Consider the following 13867-nt stretch of genomic DNA (forward strand, 5'->3'; position numbering starts at 1 on the left):
AAACACAGTGAGGATAGGTTTAGTTTCAGACCCTCAGGTTTGGAGCTCGCCAGTCAGAAAGACAAGGACAACAGGAGACGTAGAAAGAAGAAATATGGGACTCACTTCTATCACGCTGCAGTATGTATTTTGACAATCTTTTGGTTTTCCATATTATCGTTTTAATGATTCTTGCAGGTTTTACTGACTCAATGTAAGTAATCTTTCATTATAAAATGTCATTGCGAGGGCATTTCTACAAATTAATTTTTATAGGTCAGGCTATATTTGATAAGTAATCGTACGAAATCTATTTTTGCGACTGAAAAATATGAATATTTCCTTGCTCATAAAGTCTTTGTTTCCTTTGTTTCATATCACGTCCCTTGAATTTGAATTTACAAAAAATCCAACTCCAATGTTTCCAAGTCCGATGATTTCCATTCGCCAACATTTAATTCCGGCCACAAACGAGTTTTACGTTCATTGTCTCACAACACGGATCATTGGCAATTTTTGTTATTTTCTGTTAATTATGAGATTTTATTTAAACCTATCCATCTCTATTATTATTCTCATATTTAAACAAATATATGATTTGACTTAAAAACCTTCTAAAATTTAGTCGATTAAACTACTCTCTTAATTTATTGTCAATTATTTAGAAGTTGAAAATGTTTAACTTAACTTGATTAGAATTTATAGTAGAATTTAATTTTTTATTGGCATAAATAATTCACACTATTTTGCAATTATTTCAATGTTGAATTCTATGAACTGAAAAATGAATTCGCTTAAAATGTATTGCCTATATATACGACTACAGGGTAGTTGGTTGGTTGATTAATTGATTGGTCCGTTGATGTATTCATTGTATTTTTCTAAGAATATAATACTAGATAACATTGAGTGATTTTTACAATATCCAGTAAATATGTATTATCCAAGTAAGGCAAAGCTTCTTCAAGTATTGGATTCCAATAATTCAAAACATGATCCTTGAAAATATATTCGGCAGTATTAATGCTAGTAACTCGTTAATCAGGCATTCAATTTCAGAATTGAAATCTTGAACATTAAGTGTTTTATCATGAAATACTATACAATTGCAAAAAAGAATTTGAGATTATTCCTTTTAGTTTATAAGTTGATGATCCGTAATATCCATTTGAGTAATTCCAAAGAAACTGCGGGAGATACCGCATGTAACTTTTTAACGGAGTCATCCTCTAATGTGCATTTCAATGCAACAATTTCAGAGTGTAAAAATCATTTGCCTTGACTGGGATTCGAACCCAGATCCCTCAATATCCGGTCGAGTGCTTTAGCCACTTAAGCTACCGAGGCGTCCTCTTAAACTCTGAAAATTTGGGGCTTTTAAAGGAACTAGATGTTGTGACGAAATGCCGTACATACAATGTCACAGGCATTCGTATTCGTGCGCGAGGCGCCACAGTCCAGGCGCCAGTTTTTACACTCTGAAATTGTTGCATTGAAATGCACATTAGCGGATGACTCCGTTAAAAAGTTACTGTTGCGGTATCTCCCGCAGTTTCTTTGGAATTTGTCAAAGGATAAACACCATAAGTGTTTAAAGTTGGCTTTAACCTCGTGGACTGTGGCGCCTCGCGCACGAATACGAATGCCTGTGACATTGTATGTACGGCATTTAGTCACAACATCTAGTTCCTTTAAAAGCCCCAAATTTTCAGAGTTTAAGAGGACACCTCGGTAGCTTAAGTGGCTAAAGCACTCGACCGGATATTGAGGGATCTGGGTTCGAATCCCAGTCAAGGCGAATGATTTTTACACTCTGAAATTGTTGCATCCATTTGAGTCCTCCCGCCGGCAAAAAGAAATTAAGTGACAGTATGAATCCATAGTGAATGTAGGTTTGACGTCAATTTAGGCCGTGCGCACCGACGATCAGCGCAGAGCCCTCCATGGATGCGGTGAAGAGGAGCCTGAGGAGATTGTGTACTTTTGTATCTTGTACATGTTTCAATTTTAAAGGGTTCTATGTATAATGGTTGTAAATATGACCACTGTCACACTTCCAATCACTCAGACACTCACATTTTAAGACACTCGTAGGATACACATTTTGTGCTTGGATGCGAGTTTTTAGGAATGTGTGTGAATGCATTGGGAAATAACTAAATCGGGATTGGTGCGGTGGCTAACGTACTAGTAACGTATTTCCCACCGAGAAAGCTCGAGTTCAAATTCCGGCGGTGTTGAATATTTTTCAGAGGTATCTCGATCCCTACTTGAGGTACTTTGAGGTGGGCACTTTGAGTAAGTACGCCATTATTCGGAAGGGACGTTAAGCTGCGGACCCTTTGGCGCCTTTCGTAAAGAGTAGGCTAATGCCGACGTCGGGTTTCTCTCCACCCTTCACCCTTTCCTGTCTATCCCCTATGGCGCAAATGACCTCAGCTGTCGGTCGCCTGCCCTAAATACTACTACTACTACTCATTTTCCTTCCCCACTTAAATTCTCCCCATCTTTCCACTATCCCAATTATTCTCAACGCTATCTCTTGAGCCCTCTTTTTCTTTCTTTTTGTATTTCCCTTGGCATCTTCCTCTCCTCTCTCACTTCGTTTCAGACTTGGACTTTATTATTTCTTTCTATGTCCAACCTACTTTCGCTGCTCTTCTCCAAAGCTACAGTTCAAGGGCCTATGATATACGCTCACCCTCTTGCTTTACTCTCACTTTAAGCTTTCAGCGCGGCAGTGAGATATCCCTATGTCCGAGGTTTTGATTGGAAGGAGTCGGAAGGAGCGACCGACGACTGGACGGAGTGTGAGGGAGGACGGGATTGAAGTGGGAAGGGAACTGGGGGGGGGGGAGGAAAGGTCCAATTCCTCCCTGTACACCCCTTCTCCACATACTCCCCTTCCAACCGCCCTTCCGATGTCTTGCTATACAAGTAACAGCGCAAGATATGCTCCTAATTTTTGTGTTAATGTGACTTGGATGGATGGCGTGCCACAGGACACCGCGAGGCGTGTTCCCGGGGCGAAGAACACCTTCATCTGCAGTTTCCAGCCACCTCGAAATGTGAAAGTAATCCATCGCGATAGCACGGAAAGTATAACATGCACATACTGCAATCAATCATTTCGCTCGACCATTGCTGCGATTATTATTATTAGGCAATCTACTGGTTAAGGTAGGTTTTTGAATGGACACAACTACCAAATAAATATTTTGTGGTTCCTAACAAAATAAAACACAATCCAGCAACCTACTTCACATCTGGTCCCTCATCATCTCCGTATAAATCCTTCTTCCCTTTATCCCGTCCAACATCCCTATCCTGTTCCTGCCCTTTCTTCGTTTGCCAAATATTCTCCACTCTATTACAGTCTTCAACATCCCACCGTTGATCAATACGCCCTTCATTCATTTTTCCTGTCTCCATCGGATTTCTCCCAAAAAACCTCTCATTCGTTTTCTTCTCAATCCATTTCAATTTCTCCATTTCTCTCCAAAACCCACATTTCAAAAGCCTCCAGCCGACGTCTATCCTCCTATTTTACTGACCACGTTTCCGCGCCGTACCTACCTACGCTCCATATCAAAGTCCTTACAAGTCTTTTCTTAATATCCTTACTCAACGTCCCTCTCATCAACCCCCTCCTCCTGGTAAAAGCTCCTTTTCCTAGCGTAATCCTTCTCCCTACGTCTCTAATACTTTGAACGTGTTGGTCCAAAACACTTCCCAGATACGTAAACTGTTCTACCTGAGCTAGTTTTTGCCTTCAAATTTTAATGTTTAGCTTATCCTTTTTCTTTCTGGAAAATCACATAGTCTTTGTTTTATTAATATTGATTTTCAACCCATTTATGTCGCATTGATTTTCCAATTCACCCAGCAATGCTTGCACCCCCTTGGCTGACTGACAAACTAAAGCTTGGTCATCAGCAAACCTAACTGATTTTACGAATGCCCCGCCCACTGTCATTCCTACCTCCAGTTCTTCCCATGCCTCTTTAATCATTTCCTCTGAATACAGGTTGAACAGCAACGGTGATAATGGGCAACCCTGCCTAACACCTCTTCCTAACACTGCCCATCCGGACTCCTCGTTCCCCATCCGCACCTGTAAACCTCGAGTCATATTCACAGTGAATAGATGCAACAGTATATGCATGAAATAATGAAAATTTGACATTTCTTTATCCCAAAGAGAATGAAATCAATGGAAGAAGTCATATTACAATAGCATAGATGCTGAAGGAGTATTTCACTAAATAATGAAAATTTGATGCCTGTGCACCTACGAAAATGAAACCAAAGGGTACATTGAGTCACATTGAAAAGGCATATATTACAAAGAGGGGGGTCATACACTAGAAAAAGAAAATGGGACATGTTAATGCTCTCATGAAAATGACTCGAATATATTCATAGAAAAATATTTGGCATAGAAGGGCATTTCGAAGGCATTGATGCCAAAAGGCACTATTGCACAACATCATGACAAATTAACAAGATTAAGTCCCTAAGAAAATAGAAGCCCTAAGAAAATATTGACCCTAGAGTCATATAGAGATAATGAAACAGAATAATACCTAGTTAGGTGGAACACGGCAAACATTTCAACAATTAAGCGAGTTCAATAACAAATAGAGCACAAGGAACCACGGAGGAAGATACAGCTCGATGATATGGGATGTTTGCTGAGGAAGCCTGAGGTTATTGCCCTTTACAAGAAGGTTGAAACAATATTGAGAAGTAAGAAGGGAAAATGTGTTATCGTTTTGAGATAAGTCCTAAAAAACACTAGTTGAGCCAAAAGAGACCCAAGAGATGGAATGAATATAAGGAGAGGACTTGTAAAGAACTTATGATAAAATAAAAAGTAATGACTGCACACAATACATCATCATGAATGGGGGTATGCACAAATATACATTTTTCTCATCAAAAATATAATCAATCGAATGTTACAAAAATTAACATAAGACAAAGGCATCTACAAATGGATGAAACAACTAAAGTATGAGAAGAGCTGTTTATCATTTGGTCCCGACAGCAGAGGAAAAATAATTGGCTTAGCTCGAAATATATACAATTAACTTCCAAATTATAGATAAAAAGTACCCCCGGGAAAACCACTACCACCGACCACCACCTATTGAGCCAATCTATACCTTGTGCTTACGCCCATTGCCTGAACCTATAACAACCAACTTACGCCAACGGCGTGTTTATCAGAAAGCAATAGGTTACTTGACAGCAAAACCACCAATATGAGACCTTATGAAAGAAAGAAAGCTTAGCGTTTTAAATGCAACTTGTATTCTCATAATGCTTACTTTACTGAAACCAGCTTTTTCAATCACATCTCCCGTGTGCCTGTCCAGTTCACATCCTACAAAGAACAAAGGCCAAATCTTGGTCACAGAAAGGACACTCTGGACTTTGGAAAGAACAGTACCAGGATCTGCATGAACATGCTCTAGGAATATGAACTTCCCTCCCTGAAAGGATGATCATATGATTACATATCATACTTTAATTGAAAAAATTGAAAGCATTAAAAAAATCTTTCAAAAGACTTACTGGAACAAGCACTCTTTTTACATCTACATCTACATAATACCCCGCAAGCCGCCGCAAGGGCGTGTGGCGGGGGGTGTTAGGTCACCAACCGTAAATAGGAATCATGATGAAATAAAATGTGCCAGAATCCAACATGCGGGAGAATCGTCATAAAAAGGCACAAAATATAATTAGAAATCAAAATTGAAAAAATATTGATGAGGGAAAAGAGGAAATTTTGGTACATAATTTGACGGTTAATACGAGCATGTTGGAAGAAAGCGTGACACGAGAGGAGGAAAAGAATCAGAGAGTGAGAGAGATGATGGAAATACATAAAAGCTCGCGTCGTAACTTATTACTTTACTTCCTCCAATATCTTCTGAACATCGTCAGCAGAACAGAGTAGTAAGGTACATACGACAACGTCGATGCTTTCTTCTTCAATGTCACTAAGGTCTTCGGCTTATATCTAGCGCATGCTAAATGCATTAAGTGTCTAAATAAACCAATAACTTCTCTAAACTCCAGCCTGAAAATTTTCATAAAATACTTGAAAACATTGAACTTCTCCTACTCTAAGAAAAACTAAAGAATAGCAACATGGTTCCTTGATAGTAAACCTGTAAATACAATGCTCACCATGCAAGCACAGAAACACTACACATCACCGCCAATTAATAAATAATTCATTTGAAAGTTTAAATAGCTTAAACCATGTGAACAGAGAAATGATAGAAAAACACCTTGACTAGCAAATAGTGTGTCCCTTACCATCACCTAAAGCCTGGCCTCGTGCATGAATGTTGAAAAATACGGTACTCTAACATATACATTTTTCTCCAACATTTCTACATACATTTTTCTCACCAATAGGATTCTTTAACAAACATAAATGTTTAGCGCTTTCCATGGCCTGCACCCTTGGTGAGTTGGCATGGCTGGTGCATTCTGATTAACCTTAGAGCCCTGCTGGTAGTGTTACCCATACAGGTTGAAGTTAAGGAACCTGAGTTTGTTCAACGGAACCTGTTCATCAGTGATACATTTGCAAATGTCTAACATTTCGATGTTGTAACAGTTATAAACTATTGAAAAAGGAATTAGGAAAGCATCTGGATAATTTTTACCACAACCTTTAATATGAATGGGCCCTGGCAACTAAGGAACCTGACCCACTGTGCTTTTTGCCATGCCTGGCAGAGAGAGGCAAGGCTTTGGTGGTATCACACAAAATATTTGCAAACCAGAACGGACAGCAGAAGACCACGCAGAAGAAGAACAAACCAGTTAGAATATGTACTTGGAATCTTATGACCAATGATTGGGACTATGCTGAGTACTGGGAAATTAGAAACTATTAATTGGGAAATGGAGAGAGGATACATAGGCATTTAATGGTAGTACGAGGTTAATGGAAGAACAGGGATATATTTTACAGTTAATTACAGCATAGGGAAAGAGATCCAGCAAGCAGTGGCATTAGTGTTGGACAAAAGGTAAAAAGCAGTATAGTAAATGTTGAGCATGGGAGTGATAGACTATTATAAGGGGAAGTAAAAGCTGAAACCACAACCTAGGTTCAGGTTTAGATGAGTTATTCAATCAATCATATGATATAATTGTGGGTATTCTTGGAAGGAAACATTAGAAGTTAATGGGGATTTGGAAAGCGGTGGTGGGTGAATAAAGAAATGGTAGATGTGGGAGACTAATTTCAAAACGAGGAATGACTGCGGGGAGAAAGTAATAGAGTTCTGCAAGAGACAGGCCTTAATAATAATGAACACAGTTTCATTATTGCAACAAGCCAAGCCCTGACAAAGAAATTATCAGGAGATTCAGAAAAATATTGGTTAGACGATATCGTGGTTAGGCACAGCATTATGGACAGTGTAATCAATATGGAATTTCCTGGGAAGGGATTCAGATGATAATTTAGCACTAATAAGAGTGGCATCATATTCAAGACAATAAAGCAGGGAAGATGAGCAAGGACATGGATTGCAGAAGCATCAATTGGGATGATGTGAGGTATAAACCAAACTAAAGGGATACATAGAAAAAGAAGAAGGAATCATAGATTAAAAAAGAGCATGGTAAGAGGCAGCAGAAGGAAATGGAAGGATTAACATGGAATTAGGCAAAAGGATGAACAAAGTGATGCATAATAAACTCGGTGAGGAAAATAAGAGAGTAAAGGTATAGCAAGGATACAAAGCTTACAAAGAAAGCATGAAGTTGTTGTTCTGCACAAGAAAAAGATAGCACTGCCATGAAGTAAGAGGGGAAAATCTGTGTTAAAAAAGTACAGATTAGTCAGGAAAAATACTAGTTGAACTAGAAGAGATCCAAGACAGATGGAAGATACACCTGTGCATTTGCATACACCTGTATAGGAGGCCTGTATGGTAGAGAACTTGGGCCACCAAAATAAGACATAGAAAGAACATAGAAATAAAGACAGAAATGCACAGGGTGCATTCTGAAAGTAATGAAATTATTCTTTTTAAAGTAATTTATTGAATAGATTGGCACAAACCCTTAAAATTCTTCATCCTTGTTGTCCAAATTATTTTTTCCAGCGACTCTGCCGTAACCGGGACGCGCCCCGGAAGGCGTCTTCCAGGACCTCTCGCAAGGTCTTCGTCACAGCTGATTGGATCTCCCTTATGGACGAAAAACGGGTTCCTTTCTGGGATGCCTCAATCCGAGGGAACAATAAGAAGTCTGCAGGGGCGATATCAAGACTGTAGGGGGGGTGGGACAGCATTGGCACCTGCTGCTTGGCCAGGTAATCACAGACTCGTGGCGTGTTGCGACAAGGCACGTTGTTGTGATGTAGTTGCCAGGAAGCGGAGATGTCTTCTCTCAACCTGATGACCCTTTTCCGCGACACGATCGTTGCACAGAGGTTTACAATAACTGACTCCCTGCCACTTCCACAGCTTGGAGAGCACTGAGACCGGTTTTGCGGCAGAGCTTAGCATCTCCCCCACCTACTCCAAGTGGTTCAATCCCACTCTGACCAATAGGAGCGGCACGGGATATTCAATTCACGGGCATTACTTTCAGAATGCAACCTGTATAAAGTAGGTGAAGATTGCTGAAGTGCAAGCTTACTTGATAGTGAGATAAAAAGGGTATGAAGGGAAGTGAAACCAAACAAGGATGAGAGGGTGGACAAGATTGCTGTAGAATTATCTATAGGTTTAAGAAATTGTGGGAGGATGAGTCTTAATGAACTAATTTGTAGCATTCTTGAGAAAGGAATTCGGCCAAAAGACTGTCGGATTGGGGCTGGTTCCTATTTCAAAAAAGGTTCAAGGCTACATCATGGGAGGACTACAAAACAACAAGTTTAGCTTTTCACGCAGCTAACACGTGGAATGCAAATTCAGTAATGATGGGACAAATAGAAAAAAACATGGAATACAATCAGGATGTATTTACCCATTTAGCAGATTTCAAGAAAACCATTCATAGAGTCAATTGGGGGTAATTAAGGAATATTTTGCATAAAATAGGCTTAGATTGAAGGGAGAAGAGGATAATCCGCAACTTGTACATGTTTTAGACTGCTCAAGTGTGAGTGGGGAAAGCAAAGTCCAGATGGGCAGTGTTAGGAAGGGTTGTAAGTAAGGCAGGGTTGCCCATTATTAGGTGCTGTTCAACGAACTATGTATAGGAAATGATTAAAGAGGCATGGGAAGAACTGGAGATAGGAATGAAAGTCCATGGGGAATTCATAAAATCACTTAGGTTCCCCGATGATCAAGCTTCCGTTTGACAGTCAGCCAAGGGGTTGCAAGCATTGCTGAATGAATTGGAAATTCAGTGCGATAAACATGGGATTAGAATAAATGTAAATAAACAAAGACAATGCAGTTTTTCCAAAAGAGGCTAAGCTTAACAAACAAATAGGAGGTCAGAATCTAGAGCAGGTAGAACAGTTTACGTATCTCGGATGTGTTTCGGGCCAAAATAGTCAGAGTAGCAGGGACATTAGGAGAAGAATTGCATATGACAAAGAAGCGAGGAGAGAAAGGAGAGAAATAATGACAGGGATGTTGAGTAAATGTTATGAAAAGAAGCATTAAAACATTGATATGGAGCATTGTATGTATCGTATGGTGCAGATATATGGTTATAAAAGCAGGAGGATAGGCATAGATTGAAGGATTTTGGAACTGTGGGGATGGAGAAGGTGAAAAGGACCAAAAGGAAAACTAGGTGCCAGATATGGTGGATGAGGAGAGGGGATTGTTGGGAGAAATCATAAGGAGACAGGAAAAATGGATGCAGTGCGTTTAAATTGGCAGCGGGACATTGTTGACAGTGATAAGAGGGGAGATTGTTAGGCAAACAAGGAAGGGGAAGAAATGGGATAGGGATGATGGATGAAATGAAGGGAAGAAGGAAGTACACAGAGATAAAGAGGGACTTTTTGTACAGGAGTATGTGGGATAGTGTTTTGTTGGGAGAGACATGGGAATTGTTTGGCAGTTGGGTACATCCAAAACTTACCTTAAATGGTAGATTACCTATAATAATTATAGTAAAAATGAAGTTGTGTCCCTTGATGGCTCCTTCAGAACACCATACATAGTTATGAAACCGGAAGAGTAGGAAATACAACTCTAGTTCTTTCCTCAATTGAAGCATAGTTTACATTAATGAGTGACTTAGACAAGCAATGATATGGTTGAAGGATTTTTCAACGAATCACAACGATTATATTTTACAGCTTTGCATATTAAGCACACTGCTTTAGCTATCATTTTGATTTCAGAAGTCTTAAAAAGTCTGGATTTTCATTTCCAATATGAAGATTACCATAATAACTCATCAGTTTTGTTAAATAGTTGCATCTAGAAAAATACATACAATAACGTCTTTTGCTGACCTATTTATAGGAAATAGTGATGAAATATACTGATGATTAGATGAGAAATAATGTGCCACTTCATAAAAGTTAAAAGCATAATTCAATAAAACAAGACTACTTGCTGTAAAGAAAATTAACGTTCAACTAATGGAGAAAATTTACAAATATAAGACAATGTTGACTAGCAAAATACAACTGAGATAAGCTTAATTAAAAATAGCAATTTTCCACAAAAATAAAATTTAATGCGACCGGTTTCAATGTTACTACATCATCATCAGGTGATAGTTAAACCTCAGAGTCCAGTATATATATGATTAAAGGCAAGTAAGGGGAGGGTGGAGGAAAAGAGGGGAAGAGGGGGGAAGGTGGAAGGCAGAATGGGTGACTTATGTGAGTGGGGTGGGGGGAAGTCCCCTTACTTGCCTTTAATCATATATATACTGGACTCTGAGGTTTAACTATCACCTGATGATGATGTAGTAACATTGAAACCGGTCGCATTAAATTTTATTTTTGTGGAAAATTGCTATTTTTAATTAATCATGATATTCCACCATATCACGCCTGAAACGTCTCTTTTTACTGAGATAAGCATTATACATTTCATAGAATACTTTTGAATTAATTATAGTCTTGTAATTTCATCATGGATAATTCTGAACAATTGCTAAATCATGAAATGTCCCCTGCGAAAGAGTGTGCTAAGCCCTTCCATTGAAAATATTTTAAACTAAACTTATGCAACCTAAAAATGTATAAAATGAGATTAGGTTCCAAATGATACAAAAGGTACCAACAATACAATTTATTATTCTTCAGCACACATTGAAAATAATATATTTGGCAATGTTGCCACCCTATTGGTACATATTATGACAGCTGCATTAAACTAGACATTACTAAGGAATTAATTGTACTTACAACTTGGCTTCTTTCTTCTCGCTTTCAAGTAATTGCAGTAATATATGGTTTTACATGGCCATGTTTAATTAAAAACCCAGCCCTTCACTTTTCATTGCCATAAACTTCAAATATGCAGGCCATAATGTGGTCATGAAATAACATGTAACATACATACAAGAGCAACAGAAATAAGGTGTACAGCATGGGCTGATTTAGATAAAACAAAACCAGAAAATAAATGAGATATGATACGATGACAAATATTAAAAATGCTGCATAAGTTTGCAGAATGCATGAAATTCATTCTGCAAACAATGAATGTTTGCATGCAGTTTGAGAGGTAGATACAACCCTTAAGGATATTTGAATGTCAACAGCATTACTAAACATTTCCATAAGACATGGTTTGAAATTAATCTGCTATGATAATTATGACTAAGAAAAGGTTCCAAAACCATAAGCATATCCCATACATGTGGAACTTGAAGGAATCAAAGTCCACAGTAGGTATCCAAGTCTCAAAATAAGATTACAACATCTAAAGATATTTCCATAAGATACTTCATTCATAAACCTAAAGAATCAAAAATGTGATTTTTCATTGGGAGGAATAGTCATATGCCACAAATATGATAAAAACAAGTAATGACTGCACACAATACATCATCATGAATGGGGGTATGCACAAATATACATTTTTCTCATCAAAATATAATCAATCGAATGTTACAAAAATTAACATAAGACAAAGGCATCTACAAATGGATGAAACAACTAAAGTATGAGAAGAGCTGTTTATCATTTGGTCCCGACAGCAGAGGAAAAATAATTGGCTTAGCTCGAAATATATACAATTAACTTCCAAATTATAGATAAAAAGTACCCCCGGGAAAACCACTACCACCGACCACCACCTATTGAGCCAATCTATACCTTGTGCTTACGCTTATTGCCTGAACCTATAACAACCAACTTACGCCAACGGCGTGTTTATCAGAAAGCAATAGGTTACTTGACAGCAAAACCACCAATATGAGACCTTATGAAAGAAAGAAAGCTTAGCGTTTTAAATGCAACTTGTATTCTCATAATGCTTACTTTACTGAAACCAGCTTTTTCAATCACATCTCCCGTGTGCCTGTTCAGTTCACATCCTACAAAGAACAAAGGCCAAATCTTGGTCACAGAAAGGACACTCTGGACTTTGGAAAGAACAGTACCAGGATCTGCTATGAACATGCTCTAGGAATATGAACTTCCCTCCCTGAAAGGATGATCATATGATTACATATCATACTTTAATTGAACAAATTGAAAGCATTAAAAATCTCTCAAAAGACTTACTGGAACAAGCACTCTTTTTACTTCCTCCAATATCTTCTGAACATCGTCAGCAGAACAGAGTAGTAAGGTACATACGACAACGTCGATGCTTTCATCTTCAATGTCACTAAGGTCTTCGGCTTGCGCAACTAAAAATTTTTCGACATTAACGTGCGGATATTTCTGGCAGTTTTCGTAAAATAAAGGTTTCATTTCCTCGTTCCAATCTACAGCAACTAGCCGACAGCCCTTCGGGTAATACTTCAAATTTGCGCCTGAAAATAACGAAAGAAGGAGAAGCAAAAATGATAAATTTACTCTTACTCCGAATACAGCAACACGATTGCTGTATTCGAAACAATAATATGGCAACATTTAACCCACCTGTTCCTATCCCGATCTCCAAAATACGTATAAGACCTTCATTTTTGAGCTTCCAATCTACGGACACGATACCTTTTAAAGGACTAAATAACTCGTTTTTTATCCCATCCGTTGTCGCGTTGTATTCAACCGCTAACTTGCTCAAAAAATACGCAAACGATCTTAAACATAGGAAGGTTGTTACGCAAAGTAAGTATTCTGGATAAAGATATAGCAATGAAAATGAAGTTCATTGTACGTCCACATTTGTGATGAGATTACAGTTAAAACAATGCAAACACTTATAACTGTCTCAAAGCGCATACCTTTTTCGCAGCTTCAAGAAGTAATCTTTTCCAAAATAGAGAATGAGGAGGAAGAAGAGTACGGGGAGTATTGGAAAAGCAACATTATTACGTATAAAAATATCGAAAGAACTCATTCTATAGATGTAATCACTGTAATTGGATAACAAATTTAATGAACGACGTGGATCCACGTATTCCTTTTACTAAACAACATCAAATACTTTTTCAGATCTTCCGATCGCCTCCTCTGAACGCACGACTCACTACCGCCAATGTGAAAGATGAACACAGATCCACAAACAAACGAACGCTGAGCGCATTTAAATAGAACCGCAGTTGCGCACTTGGTCGAAGGTTGCGAACAGATTAGTCGGTGAGAGCCAAACTCGAATAAAAAAAACATACCCATTCGCGAAGAACAAGGTCGCCTAAATTACGCAATAACTTTAAAATCTTCTTGACTTTCATGTGGCAGCAGTAGCATCTGTGGGCTACGAACTTAAGATGGTGGCTTTTAATTAACATTATTTGTTACGATTTA

At 38.4% G+C, this 13867-nt stretch overlaps 1 protein-coding gene across 1 annotated transcript; it reads right to left on the bottom strand.

Annotated features, from left to right (window-relative positions):
• Positions 1-11228: 11228 nt before the first annotated feature.
• On the bottom strand, positions 11229-13613 carry LOC139698919 (thiol S-methyltransferase TMT1A-like). The gene is given in 6 exon segments (XM_071597875.1): positions 11229-11454; positions 12431-12565; positions 12567-12596; positions 12677-12930; positions 13040-13200; positions 13345-13613. Coding segments are annotated over 6 exon segments (732 nt in total). The 5' UTR covers positions 13461-13613; the 3' UTR covers positions 11229-11418.
• Positions 13614-13867: the final 254 nt, after the last annotated feature.

Source organism: Hetaerina americana, unplaced genomic scaffold (genome assembly GCF_022747635.1).
Source record: "Hetaerina americana unplaced genomic scaffold, ioHetAmer1.1.p SCAF_9, whole genome shotgun sequence".
Lineage (NCBI taxonomy): Eukaryota > Metazoa > Arthropoda > Insecta > Odonata > Calopterygidae > Hetaerina > Hetaerina americana.